At 46.5% G+C, this 14,997-nt stretch overlaps 1 protein-coding gene across 7 annotated transcripts in view; it reads right to left on the reverse strand.

Annotated features, from left to right (window-relative positions):
- PEBP4 (phosphatidylethanolamine binding protein 4) overlaps nt 1-14,997 on the reverse strand; it is a 247,036-nt gene that overhangs the window by 90,678 nt on the left and 141,361 nt on the right. For all 7 annotated transcript variants that reach the window (XM_080797258.1, XM_080797259.1, XM_080797256.1 and 4 more), the window contains exon 4: nt 3,167-3,265. In XM_080797258.1, the coding sequence (XP_080653384.1) occupies nt 3,167-3,265 (99 nt within the window). The remainder of the gene's footprint in view (nt 1-3,166; nt 3,266-14,997) is intronic.

The following is a 14,997-nucleotide window of genomic DNA, read 5'->3' on the forward strand; positions in this document are numbered from 1 at the left end:
GGGGCTGCAGATGTTCCCTGTATCCCTCAGAACTGCCTGCTGTTTCAACCTGGGCAGACGGCCCCCAAATTGCCCCTACTGAGGGGCTCCCATGGCCGTGGCTGCACCCACTACCCAATTAGACCTGGGTCCCTAATGTCAAGGCCAGCCGGGGTTCCACCTGTTGTGGCCACTGTGAATCACAGGGCTGCCGTCACTCTACATCGGCTGTGACTTTACGGTGTGCCTTACTGTTGAGGCCACTGACCGCTGAAGGTAATGATACTAGGTAGGCTTTACTTTTAACCTAACATATCAAGGGTTAAAATTACCGAAGGGTTCAAAATGCCTCCCAGGTGTATTTCATTGCCCAAGATAGCATCCCCTGGGGAGGTTCCCTCACAGCACCCATCTGTAAGAGGGAACCAGAAAGAGAGTCCTGGAAAGGCAGGCAAACCACAGAGACTCTGTTTCCCATCTGGCAGAGAGGGCACAGTAGGATGTCTCTTGCCACAGCAGAGTGCCTGGCAGAGATGTCGTACAAACCACGTGGTATGGCAGGAAGGGTCTGCAATTTGGAGCTGGGGGGGGGGGTTGGACTGAAGACCCAGCTCTATGACCCTCTAGCCGAGAGACTGCATCAGCCAACCCCTCTAAGCTTAGCTCGCCCACCTACGAAATGGGCAAAATGCCTAGTTCACAAAGCCATCATGGAAGTGCCAAAAGCGATTGTCACTTGAAAATTGCTCCACAGGTGGGTGACGACGGCAGTGACCAAGGCATTCTGACACTGAGCTCCGTGGTCTTCCTTCAGCTGGTTAAACTCCTTTCTGGGGACTCATGCTCCCCACACTGACAGAGCGGTGCCTGGGAATCTGCATTCTAACACGTTTCCCAGCGGATTTGAACTCGCTCTAAGGTCTGATAGGAAGTGCTTCTGGGGTTGATTAGAACCTTCCCTTTTTCTTTTGGCCGAGGTCCACAGCCTGAGACCGGAACGAGCCTGGTTTTTATACTGGCCACGTGGCTGGAGGAATTTGGGATCTGGTGGGCGGGCTGAGTGGATGGGGATGAGGGGAGCTGCTGCTTCCTGCTGGACCCTTGGATCAGGGAAAGTGGGTGAAAATGTGCCTGAAACCCAAGCCGCCTCCTGTCTGAGAGGGAAGGCAGAGGGCCATGCCCCGGCAGGTGGCCCTGCTAAGCTCTGAGGCTTAGCAGTCTTGCCGGACAGCTGTCACCTGCCACCTGTCACCTGCTCCACTTCTCAGCTGGGCTGCTGAGAACCCACGTCTGTGCCACAAAGTGCCTGTGACAGAACTGTCCCAAATGCATGCTGAGGGGAGGGGGATGGGCGGGGTTGGGGGGTTCAGGCTTGGAAGAGAGGCAGCCTCACGGCCCCAAGCTGCCCTCGATGCTGCAATTACTCCATCCACCACAGTTTCTGAAATCTGCCTCAGAACTCGCCCGTAGAACCCTCTCACAGACAGCCTGGTGTGGGACATCCCGAGCAATACTCCTCTCTTGAGTGCTTCACCCCCTTGTGACTGCCAGGGGATCCCAGGTACAGAAAAGAGCCAGGCTCTAGACTGGGGCAGGATCCAGTATCTTTCCCTTTTCTGTCCTCGGCTCCTCTCCCTGCCCTGATGGTATGAAAATCCCCCAGCTCTGCCCCTTTGCATGTTTATGGTGTTTCCAAGGCTCTTCACAGGGCTGAGAAGGGCTTGGCCCCAGGGAGGCGCATTGAAGAGATGCCCCTGCTTTCCCTCGGGCACCGTCCAAGAAGCCGCTGCTGGAAGCCTCCTGGGAGGGGGCCCCTTCCAAGGCCGTCCATAGCCAGCATTGCCTCCGAGGATGGGCTGTTGACCTGAGCATCCTTTGAAGGGCCTGTGGTCCCTGGGCAGGGGCTGGTTGACAGGGTAGCTTCCTCTCTAAGCCCCCCACTCTAGGGGCTGTGAGAGCCCCTGCTTTGCTCAGGAGCACCAATGGCCAGTTCACACTGATACCCCTTCCTCAGCCCCACAGAGGTGGGAGGAAAAACACGAACTCCTTACACTCGTGGTACTATGGTTTCTAAAGCACTTTCAGGACGTCTTCTCATTGGAGTATCATGATAACCACACAGGGGAGGTAACATGGTTCCTATCTTACAGATAAACATGAAACGCCCACAGGGACTCCAGGCAACTTGACGGTGATCACTGATTTGGGGACCAGCCAGACCTAGATGCAGACTTAGTCTTTCTAGTCCCAGATGCTCACCATCTTACGGCTTGATGCCTTCGCACACCTCGCGAAGGCCATCCGCGAGCTCTCTGGGAGCAGGTGCCTGGATGGCATGGATTTTCCAGAGTGTGCGGCCAGGTGCTCGTGAACTCCAGATTCAACAGTCAAATGAGGTTGGGAAATAAACGCATACTACATAGTGCACGTTAGAATATTAAAAGCTCTAAAAAACCCTTTAGTGAGGAATGGGATTAATACAGCACAACCAGGAGTCTCCAAAACTTGTTTGGGAATAGAACCTTTTTCTTCCTCCACATAATGCCTGTTAACACTGCAACCTGATTTGTGTTCCTCAGACCTACTCCAGAATGGGTGAGTGAGGTTTCCTTACAATTATGTGATGGCAGAGGGACACAGAGGAGGGGAGGCCACTTGTTTCTGTACAAAGGAAAGGACATCGCCATGCCTCCCCCAAGTCCCTCAGCCCATTAGGAGGGGGGAGCTCCTGCAGGAACCCCCTGGCCAGCTCTGCCCCCACACTCCAGACTGCACAGAATCACCCCCGTGCCTCTGAATCCAGGCCCCCGGAGGTGTTACGATGGAGTCAATTGTTAAATTTTCAGAAAATTCGTGAGTTAATCGTTAAATCATCAGGAACTCAAAACTGGTGACAGTGGAAGAATTTACATTATAGAAATCAGCAAACATGACAAATCGGGGCTCTTCCCACCTGGTTTATCCTGAGAGCCCATTTACCTGTGCACCACTGATGCCGGATGTTTTCCGAAATTGTTAGAAAACTAGGAAGGGGCTGTGACACCTGGGTGCAGAGGACAACCTGACACGCAAGTCCTTGCCCTTCAGGGTCCCCAGCCCTCCTGAGTCAAAGCTGAGAACCGCACAGAACAGTCATCCTCTAGCTATAACCCCAAATGAATCAGAAAGTGCCTGCTGGCCTGCTTACCTTTATATCGGTTACCAGCCAGTGTCTCCAGAATTGAGCTTTGGGTGAAGACCTGCTCGGGGCATCTGGATCTACCATCACCAGGATGTAGTTTGCGTCCTGAAACACATTCACCAGAAAGAAATGTAGCGTTGTGGCTAGAATTCTGACGGGAAACCCGCAAGGTGCATTCTCTCCTTTGATCTCTACTGCAGCCGACAATGGCTGGCCGACCCCTGTAGCTTCCTACCCAGTCCATCTTTGTTCTCGTGACATTCCTCTTGGGTCACGTGTTTACTCTCAGAGAAATGAAGTCTATTAAGTAGACAGCTGAAAAGCCTGGCTTTCCCTTTATGAAGAAGAGGAAATCAAACAAGCATATTTACTAAGCATCTGGAAGTTCCTAGCATCATGCTGGGTGCCGTGATGGAAAACAGAAAGTTAAAACAGGGCTTCTGCTCTCAGGAAGTTTACAGTATGGTTGGAGCAACTTATCCATAAATTCGGCAAACCCAGGAGAATTTAGTCTGTGTCGGGGACGGTCCCAGTGGCAGGGAAAACCAGGATCCATTCATCCCTTCGGCAAGCACTGAGTGCACACCTACTGTGTGCCGGAAAGCGTTCCAGGAGCTAGGCATCCATCAGAGAACAAGAAAGTGTGAACCTTACTTTCAGGAAGCTTTCATTCTAGGGAAGAGGCACAGATTTTAAAGGAAAACTCAAAAAGCAAACCCCAGCCACAGGGAAATGTCCACTTGGGACCAATACTCCAAAAGAAAACAAAATAGGGTGGGGAGAGAGGGAGCAAGCATTCTGGGAAGAGGAAACAGCCACTCCAAAGGCCTGCGGGTGGGAAAGAACAAGGGTTTGGGGAACAGCAAGAATACCATGTGGCTAGGGGCAAGCAAGGGGGAGAATGGACAAGGCCAAGTTCGAGAGACGGGGGCGGGGGGGACCGGGCCACAGAAGGCTTTGTAGGCCTCGGTACGGTGCGGAGGAGGGTTTTACTCTAAGTGCAGTGGAGAACCAATGGAGGGTTTTAGCCAGCAGAGTGAGATGCTGTGATTTGTTTCTCAAAAACTGTTTTGGTGGTTGGGTGGAGACTGCATGGTTAGCAGGTGGTGAGAGAGGGAGCTGGGAGGCCAGTCAGGAGGCAGCTGCGGCAGCAAAGGGAAGGATGGTGGCATATTGGACTCGAATGGTAGCAACAGAGAGAGAAGGAAGTAGTGGACTGGGGAAGTATTTTTAGGTAGAATCAATGGGATTTGCTGATGGATGCGGCATTAGGGCATTGAGGGGTGGGAAAAGAGAATTTGAGGATGTCTCCTGAGTTTCTGGCTTGAGCAACTGGGTGAATGGTGCCATTTACAGACACAGAAGACTTGGTGAGGAGACTGTTTGAAAGCGGATATTAGGAGTTCTGTTTAGGGCAATATTAAGTTAGAAATGCTTCTAAAAGTACACAAGTCAGAGTCTGGAGTCTGGAGGAGAGATCAGGACTGGGCATCTAAGTTTTGGAGACACTGACATAGAGATGGTCCTTAAACCCATAGGCTAATGAGATGCTTCTTGGCTGGATTAGACATGGAGCAGAAAAGAGGATTCCGGAACAGAAAAGACTTTTCTAGAACAGCTAATGTTCAGAAGAGAAGAGAACCTAGCAAAGGAGACTGTGAAGCCAGGAAAGTGGGGGCAACACCAGAAGAGTAGGTATCATGAAAGGCGAACCTAAAAGAGTTTTGGAAAGGGGGAGGGGGTCAACTATGCTGAATGCTGCTGAAGGGGAGAGCGAGATGAGGACACAGATATGGCTGTGATCGGACAAGATGGGGACACTGCTAACTTGGCGAGACCAGTTTCAGTGGAGTAGAAAGGACTGAGGTTTGCTTGGGATAGGTGGAGAGGAGACGGGAGATGTGGAATTGGAGATAGTCAGTAAAGATGATCAAAGAAATCTTAGTGTGAGGTCAGAGGCCTGGAGTGGCTGTTACTAGATGGAAGAGTCAAGAGATCTTCAAAGTTTTTAAAAAAATTATTCTTTTAAGAAAAAGGTGACAGTAAGGCACGTCTTCAGGTCAGTGGAAATGATCCAGTAGAAAGGGAGAGAGAGGTGACAGAGGAGAAAAGGGATCGTTGCAAGAGCCAAGATTCTGGAACGCTGGATGGGGACAGGATCCAGAGCAAAAGTGGAGGGACCGGCCCCTGGGAGATGCAGAGGATACAGGCTCAGATGCAAGGGAATTGCAGAAGGCAATGGTGAGGAGTGAGGAAACTGTCTTCTGAGGACTTCTGTTTCCTCAGTGAATTAGAAGCAAGGTCATTAGGAGAAGATGGATTATAGGGAGTCGGGGACAAGAAGAAGGGGTGAAATAGTCATTTTGGAAAGTGAGAAACTGAATATACCATGGGTTTGTGGTAAGGTTCCTAAGTAATATGACATCGCACATCCGTGCGCTTTCAAGTGTTGTGGTGCGGTTGTGAAAGGAATGGTGGCAGGGTTTCATGTGGACAGGGCCCCAGACGGGTCAGGACACAGGATGAGAAGGGAGCGGGAGAGTAAGACGTGAGTAAGGTAAATAGAGAAGAGCCGGGGCTCCTCTTCATCCGAAGGGGACGTGACTGTAGAACAGTGCGGGAGAGCCTGAACATTGACCGTGCTCAGGGGACGCAGAAGACAGAGCCCAAACCTCTCTGCCTTAGGAATCCAGGCATCCTGCACAGAGTTGCTTTTGAACTTAATCTTGAGGAATGAGCAGGGTCAGGAAAGCGACTCTGTAGGCAAAGGGAAGGGTCTGTGCAAAGGAACGGGGATGTTCAGGGAATGGCAAGAATCTTGGTGTGCTGGGACAAGGGGCAGCTAGAAAGGAATGGTGGGTTACAGGGACTAGATGATAGAGAGCATCTATTTAGAATTTGTTTTGCAACAGGACCCACCGAAATTGTTTGAATGGACCACTGACATGAGTAAGTGTGTGCTTTGGGAAGGCACCTGATAAATGTTGAGTGAAAACCTAAAAGAAGAGGAAAAAAAAAAAGTCAACTGGGATATCCTGAAGAGGGATCGCAGGGCTTGAAAACGCAAGTAGGAGTAATGAAGACAGAAAGAGGCATTTGAACAGTCCAGTCAATAGCATGGAATGACTGGGTAGGGCCGATGAGGGAGAGGGAGATGTCTAGGATGACCCTGACATTCTTTCTTGGGCAACTGGGTCAACGACAGCGCCATGAGTATTAGGAGTAACAAATTTGGGAGACCTTGAGTTTGGTGTTAAAATGTGCAGGCAGGGGGTGCCTCAGTGGCTTAGTCAGTTAAGCGTCCGACTCTGGATTTTGGCTCAGGTCATGATCTCAAGGTTCTGGGATCGAGTCCCACATTGGGCTCCATGCTTCACGGGGCATCTGCTTGGGATTCTCTCTCCTTCTGTCCCTCCCTCTCCTTGTGCTCTCTCTCTTTTTCAAGTAAATAAATAAAAATTTTAAAACAAAGAGAGAAAATATGAGGGGGAATGTGGGATCATATCCCAAAGAGCCAGGGTGTATGGTTGTGTGTGTGTGTGTGTGTGTGTGTGCGCGCGCGCGTGCGCAATTCCAGTGGAATCCCAGAAGGAAAAACTGTATAACTGATACTCCCTAGAATAGGTTCTAGCCAAAGTAATTAGAAAGTAAAAAGAAACAAAGTATAGATACTGTAAAAGAAATAAAACCATCCTCTTTCTGTCTTTTAATTAATTAATTATTTTTTTCTCTGCCTACATAAGAAAAGCAAAGACTCAGCAGGAAACAGCTAGACTAATATTGTAAAGTGAGCTGTTATGAAATGCACACAATATCAGTACTTATTAATAATGGCCAGAAAACACACTTTAAAAATCCCATTTATAATTATAACACAAAATATAAAATATCTAGGAATAGACTTGATGAAAAATCCAAGACTTAGTTAGACAAAGAAGCCAAAACACTACTGATGTAAATGAAAAGAAAACTTGAATAGACGTGGAGACACTCTATGCTTTTAAACTGAAAGATTCATTTACAGATATGTTGATATCCTTTAATTAATTAGTTAATGTAACACAAATCCACTCAAAATCCTAAACAGATGTTTTGGAAACTTCATGGAGTAATTCTAAAGCTCAGAATAGGAGAAAAAAATAAATTAGCCGAAGCAGTATGGAAAAATAGGGAAATGGTATTGATTTTGAAGATATTAAAACATAATATAAAGCTACAATAATTCAAACAATTTGGCATTGGTTAAATAACAAGTAACTAGAGGAAGCAAAGTAGAAAATCTAGAGAGAAACCCATGTTCTTAACATATGTGTATTTAATAGATGATCAAGTTCTCATGAAATATGGGATATTTAATATAACAAAATAATGTTATTTCAAACAAGGAGGGAAAAGACAGATGATTTTTTTAAGTGTTACTGAGACAATTGGCCCACCATGTGGAATAAACTTCAGTCTCCATTTCTTTCATATGCCAAAAAATTTCCAGATTTACATATGAAAATGAAAAAAAATCTTAAAAAAGTGATTTAATGAAATTTAGTGAATTCATATAATGGAATACTCTGTTAGAATTAGATCTTTATATTTTAATATGGAAAAATATCTAAAATACACTAGTAAGTGAAATAAGCTGCTGAATAGTGTGAACGATACCATCTAAAATGTGCAGGAAAACTTTATATATCTAACTATATATATATTTATAGATATATTTGCATATGCATAGAAAATGTCTGGAAAAGTACACACCAAACTGTTAACAGTAAATGGCATGAAGGAAAAGATTGATATATTTAACTAGATATAATTTTGAAACTTTTATGACAAAGAAAAGAAAGCAAAATAAAATTCGAAGATAATGCCGAGAGAAAATATTTACAAGATCTATGATAGAGGGTTAACCTTAATATGTAAAGTACTTTTTAAATCAATAAGAAAAGGAGTAATAACCCAATAGAAAAATAGATAAGCTACATGAATAGGCATAAATTCATAATATAAGAAGTATAAATGATCAACAAACATATGAACATTCAATTTCATTAATAATCAAAGATATGCAAATTTTATAAAATAAAATCCTATCATGCCTATGAAATTGACATATATATTTTTTATGTCTATTCCCAGACTTTTTTTAAGGTATGTATAATCAAGGGGTAGGTTACAAAATCTTATATAAGATATGACTTCATTGTCTTTGTTAACCAGAAGAGAAGACCAAAAGTGTACATCATACAGATATATACCCTTCCACGGAAAGAGGACCAGGAAAATCAGAGCTGAAATGTTGACCATCTCTAAGTGATGGGATAATTAGGAACTATATTCTTCTTTGTGTTTTTCTCCATTTTCCAATGTTTGTGGAATAAAATGCACTGCTTTTACACATAGAAACAATAGGATTTGTACTTTAAAAAAAGCTTCTGTAAGACATCCCCAAACCCTCATTTTTCTCCTGGTCAAACAATGCTCAGAGGAATTCTTCTCTACGGCAGGCTTCTTTGCCTTTCCATTTCCCTTGTTCACTGCCCTCCCAGCCCCCACCTGCAGCTCTCCCACACTGGCGTCTGCTTCTATAAGTGGTGGACTGGGAGACTGGTGGGTGTGTCCTTGTTGCATGGTGCTCTCTGAGGTGGTTGCATCCTGAGGTTTATCCTAGACAACCTCCCTGCTAAGCAAACCCATAGCAGACCTCTTCTAAAACTCAGCAGGAAAGAGAGGGCTTCTGTGGCGATGGTCTTTAGCCTTCTCTCTCAGTGCAATCAGGGAGCTGGTTTTCGGCCCTTTCAAAGACCCCAATTGCCAACAGAAGCTCCCTGGCAAATATTTAGCAGAGGTGGGGTGATGTTCAGCAGACAAATTGGGAAACAGGCTATTCAAGAGCTTGGCTCATAGCTAGACCCCCTGAAGTCTGACCCAAGCCCCTGCTTGTTCTCTGCTGGTCCTTGGGGCAGACAGGCTGGCATAGGGTGGGGTGAAGGAGATGAGCCAGCCTCTGGGCACATGACATTAATGTCTGATCATGGCGGGCCATCCTCTAGGCACAGCCTAAGGAGAAAGTGTAATCAATACTTTCAACAATGGATTTGTCTCCAGAGATTTGTTCCAGAGAAGTGCCAGAGATGGCACTTGCCACATGTCTCCTTGCCTGAGACAAAACTGTTTTGCACTTCACTGAGGGTATCACACCGACCTAGTAAATGCCAGGTACATGATAGGTACTCACGAAGGCTTGTTGTGCTGTGGGCTGGGGATCTCGGCTACATCCTTCTCCTCTCTGGCTTTTTCTAGCAAATGAGCTGATAGATGGTCTACTTACCTTCAGATTCCAACATCCATTCAGGGGATTCTGAGGCATCTAGATACCATATGAAACTAATCCTGCTTAAATGAGCCAACAGTTCCTCAGCAGGGTATTGATCCAAAAGAACTGAAATCAGGACCTCCAAGAGATGTCTGCACTCCCGTGCTCATCCCAGCATTTTTCACAATAGCCAAGATGTGAAAAAAACCCGACATGTCCTTCAATGGATGAATGACTAGACACAATGTAGTCTATACACACAGCGGAGTATTATTTAGCCCTAAAAAAGAAGGAATTCCTGTCATTTGTAACAAAAGGAATGAACCATGAGGACATTACGCTAATTGAAATGGGACAATCACACAAAGACCAATATTGTATGATTCAGTATATATGAGGTATCTAAAATTGGCAAACTCATATAAGTAGAGCAGAGAATAGTGGTTGCTAGGGTTGGGGAGGGGGGAGGGGGGAGCAGCTTGTCAATGGGTACAGAGTTTGAGTTACACAAGCTGAGTATGTTCTAGAGATCTGCTGAACAACATTGTGCCTGCAGTTAATAATACTGTATTATACACTTTAAAATCTGGTAAAGGGTAGATCTCATGTTCTTAACCACAACAAAGTTTAAAAATAAAAAAAAGAAAGTAATTCTACTTGAAGGAACAGGACGGAATCAATGTCTGTCAAACATCCTGCAAATCTCAAGAGTTTAATTGTATGCTCGGCTGGTGAGGCTGTGCAGAACCTTCCCGCATTGCCGTAGGGAGGCAAAGTGGGGGCAATCTATCTCTAGGCTCCGTAACCCCATTTCTGTGATTTTTCTCCTTCTAAAGATACCTGTGCATTTATGAGAACAATATGTATGGAAGGTATTCATTTCAGCTCTAGACAGAGCTGAATAATAATAGCCCAAGTCAGAAATAACTCAAATGTCCATCAGTTGGGGATTGGTTGATAAACACTGGTGCATACTCACGATGGAATACTTGATAGCTGTTAAAAACAACGAAGCTCTCTAAGATCTGTTATGAAAAGCTCTCCAAGACAAACTACATGCAAAAAGGCAAGATGCAGAACAGTGTATCTAGGAGCTCACTCTTATAGAAGAAAGGGAAAATAAGAGATTCCTTTCCAGGGGCTGGTATTTGCACAAACTAACTCTGGGGGGATACTTTAAAAAAGCCAATAGAGGATGCAAGCAGGGGTGGTAACAGGGGGAGATGGGATGGAGAGATGGGCCGGCCATCTCTTGTACATGCCTGTTCTACCATTTTGGTTTTTGAGCCATGCGAACATACAGTTGACCCTTAAAAAACCTGGGTGGGGTGGTGACCCCCTTGAGCAGTTGAATATCCATGTATAACGTTGGACTCCCCCAAACCTTAGCAGCCTCCTGTTGACTAGAAGTCTTACTGCTGACATAAACAGCCGATGGACGTGTATTTTATACATTATGTGTTTTATGTACTGTATTCTCACAGTAACGTAAGCCAGTGGAAAGAAAGTGGAGTGAAGAAAATCATGACAGAAAATACATTTGAGGTAATGTACTGTATTGATGGGGAAAAAATCTGTGGATTAGCAGACCTACACAGTTCAAACTCCTATGGCTCAAGGGTCAACTAGGTGACCTGTTAAAAATCAACTAAAACGGTAAAATAAAGAGAAATGTATAGTAATCACATAGTATTATCTTGGAGATGTCAGCCTCCAGTCTCTCTCTCGCTGGCTGAGAGGTAAAGAGGGATGGCCTTGTCCCTTTGCAACAGGCAGAGCTCTGGGAATCCTCATTCTATTTGTGGGGGGCAGTTAGGTGAAGGGCAGTGGAGGGACGAGAGCTTGGGCTCCCCAGCACAGGGTGTGAGCAAGATGCGGGAACCCATGTTAACAAATCACAGTGCTGGGATGCCTGGGTGGCTCAGTTGGTTAAGTGTCTGCTTTTGGATCCCAGGGTCCTGGGATCTGGGTTCAAGGCCCTCATAGGGCCCCTTGCTCCGTGGGAGCTTTTTTCTCCCTCTCCCTCTGCCTGCCGCTCCCTCTGCTTGTGTGCTCTCTTTCTCTCTCTCTCTCTAACAAATCAATCAATAAAATCTTAAAACGAAACAAAACAAAACAAATCACGGTACATCCAGACGATGGTGACAACACAGACGCAGAGTTAGATCTGGACTTGTCCAGGTAAATTTTTTAAAGCAGCTATACTGAAGTATAATTTCCATAGTACAAACTTCACTCCTTTTAGGCATACATTCCAACAATTTCTAGTAAATTAACAAAGCTGTGCAACCATCACAATTTAAATTTAGAACATTTTTATCACCCCAAAAAGAAACCTTGTGCCATTTACAGTTACTCCCTGTTCTCTCCAACCAGCTCCAAGCAACCACTAATCTACTTTCTGTCTCAATAATCTCCTTTTTTGCCTTTTCGGAACATTTTGTGTAAATGGAATTGTATAAAATGTGGTCTTTTGTGCCTGGCTTCTTGCGCTCAGCATAACATTTTTGAGGTTCAACTATGTTGTTGCTTTAGCCCTTTTTGTTGCCAAATAGTATTCCATTGTATGGATATTGGTATGCATTTCATTTGTCCAGTTGGTGGACATTTGGGTTCTCCTGCTTTTTGGCTATTAGGAAGCCCACTGCTATGGACATTTGCTACAACTCTTTGTCTGGATATTTGTTTTCAATCGTCTTGGGAAAATATCTGAAGTGGAATTTCAAGGTCATATAGTAAATTTTGTTTGTTTGTTTTTGGTCATATAGTAAATTTGTGGTTAGCATTTTTAAAAATTGCCCGACTGTTTTCCAAAGTGGCCGCACCATTGTTCAACCCCACCAGCAGTGCATGAGGGGTCCAATTTGTCCACTACCCCCCAATACTTGTTACTGTCTAGCTTTTAGACTGTGGCTGTTCTAGTAGGTACCAAGTGGCCTCTTGCCAAGTTTCTGATTTGTTTCCCTAATGACCAGTGATGCTGAGCACCTTTTCATGTTCTTACTGATTACTCATATATCTTTGGTGAAATGTCTGTGTAAATCTTTGTCCCTTTTTAACTTTTCTTCTTATTATTCCAGAAGGAATTTTAATAGGTGTGTCCCAGCTGGAGGTTGGGGAAATGGGCGCCGTGGAGAGAGTCGGAAAAAAAGGAGGGAAAGTGGGAAGAGGAGGCTATTAATTTTGAACTCTGCTCTGAAGGCTTGTCCGAGCCAGAAAGCCCTCATCCTTGAACCTCTGAGTTCTGCCCGCAGCTACCGTGTGTCCGTGGTGCTGTCTACTTAATGCAGTTCACCGTGACACTGACTCTGCTGCAGTGAAATGTCAGCCTCACGGGTAGCCACCACAGTCCAAGTGGGCAGAAAGCACCAAGTGACATTGACTTCCCCAGGCCTAGTGAGCCAAGTCTTCTGTCCACTGTCCCACTGGCCACCCTCAGAGAGACTGAGCCCCAAACTCCCCTGCCTCCCACCGTGGTTTGTTTCAGCCAAGCCTCCTCCACCACCCTCTTTCCCAGCCACTGGTCCTCTGCCACCACATCAGGCCCCAAATGCTCTTTTCATTGCCTCAGAGCCCGTCCTCATCCCTCTCCACCTCCAGACACGTCCACTCTGCCCTGCAGAAATGCCACTGAGGAACACGCGTCTCCTCTCTGTCCTCTGTTTCTCTAGGAATCTCTCTACTTCTCCGCCTTTGCCTGGATCTCCCCTGAAGGGCCCCATCCCTTGAGCCCTCCCCAGAGCTGGTGTGTGTTCTCTCATGCCCCACAAACCCCAGGGTCAGCAGGCCAGGAGGTGGCATTGCTCCCTGTTGCCATGTTTTTCTTTGTGGCTCAGGCAATGCGATCCTATGTCCTCTCTCTGGCCTGTTCGCTGTCCCCTAAGATCTCACGGTTGCACTTGCTCAGTCTTCTCTTCTTCCCTCCGCCCTGCCGTCATCCCAGTGACTTCGGCAAACATGCGGGATACCCATTGGGCACCACAGGCCGCTCTGGTGCCTGCACCCCCACCTCTCAGGCAATCTTCTCTTTCTCCACCTCAACCGTCAACAGTCACACCCCGACTCTTGTCATCCGAAATTGCTCCATCTCCAAAATTTGCACGAATTCTGGCCACAACCTCCTCTCTGTTCAGCTTGCTTCTTCAACTCTCAGGACTAGTCTTTGACCTCAAGGGGCCTCCTGACCACGGGGGATGGTCCCCCCCTCCCTGTCCACCGGCTAGGGCCCCTGCACTTACCTGCTCCCGGCTTCACAGGTAAACTACACACACCATCTCCTTTTCCTTACTTCCTGTTTACTCTTCTTATTTTTTTTTTAAGATTTTGTTTATTTTATTTGACAGAGAGAGAAAGCACAAGCAGGGGGAGTAGCAGGCAGAGTGAGAGGGAGAAGCAGGCTTCCTGCTGAGCAAGGAGCCTGAGGCGGGGCTCGATCCAAGGACCCTGAGATCGTAACCTGAGCTGAAGGCAGACGCTTAACCGATGGAGCCACCCAGGCGCCCCCGTTTACTCTTTATAAAAAAAAAAATATGGAAGTGTAGTTGACACACAGAGCTGTAGTTTTCAGGTATACAACATAGTGATTCAACAGTTCTATACGTTACTCAGTGTTTGCCACGGGAAGTGTTGTCACCATCTGTCCCCATACAGCGACATTACGACAGTGTTGACTGTATTCCCTGTGCTGTACTTTCATCCCCGGGACTTCCCATTGACTTTTTAACCCGCTCTGTGCCCTCAGTTCTGCTACAGGCCTTTGCTAGTGTCACCAACTCTGACCGGTACTTTCCAGTCGTCATCAGACCTGGTGTCTCTCCCCTCTGCGCTTCCCAAGGCGGGTCACCTCTTCTTTATTAAAATGCCTTCTGGGATTCCAGGCCATTCTCTTCCTCATGGCTGGTTTTGCTCATGGCTGGAGCCTAGGCTCTCTTCATGTTACTCCTCCTGCCTTCTCAGGAGCCTCCAAGCACAGGCACCTTTATCCTCCTGCCCCCAGCTCTCCTCTGAGCTCCAGACCCTGTGCCCCACAACCCACTTCTCCTCTCCCCATGGAAAGGAGAGGAACACCTCGTGTTAGCCCTGCCCAGCAACACTGCCTGGGCTTCCGGAGTATTCTGTTTCCATGAATGAAGGCAGCCCCATCAGCTCTTGCAAACCAGAAGCCCAGGAGTCAAGTTCCAGTCCACAGCAGTCTTGTCAATTCTGCCTCCCAAGCATCTCTCAAGTCCTCCCATTCCCACGCCCCGCCGCGCCTGCCATGTCCACCCTGGATGCCCTCATCTTTCGTTTTGTCTATTATAACAGACTCCTGACTTGTTTCCTCATATTCACTTTGACTCCCTAATCAACTTTCCACCTGGATCCAGAATATCTTTTCAAATCACAAGTAAGATCATGTTATCCTGGTGCTTAAAATCCTTCACTGGCTTTCCATGCCTCCTCATGGGGTTCTCTAAGGCCTTGAATAATCTGCCCCCTGCCCACCTCTCCTTGTCACTGTGTGCACGTGTCCCTTGCACTTACAGGC

This window comes from Martes martes (assembly GCF_963455335.1).
Source record: "Martes martes genome assembly, chromosome: 2".
In the NCBI taxonomy this organism is placed as follows: Eukaryota; Metazoa; Chordata; class Mammalia; order Carnivora; family Mustelidae; genus Martes; species Martes martes.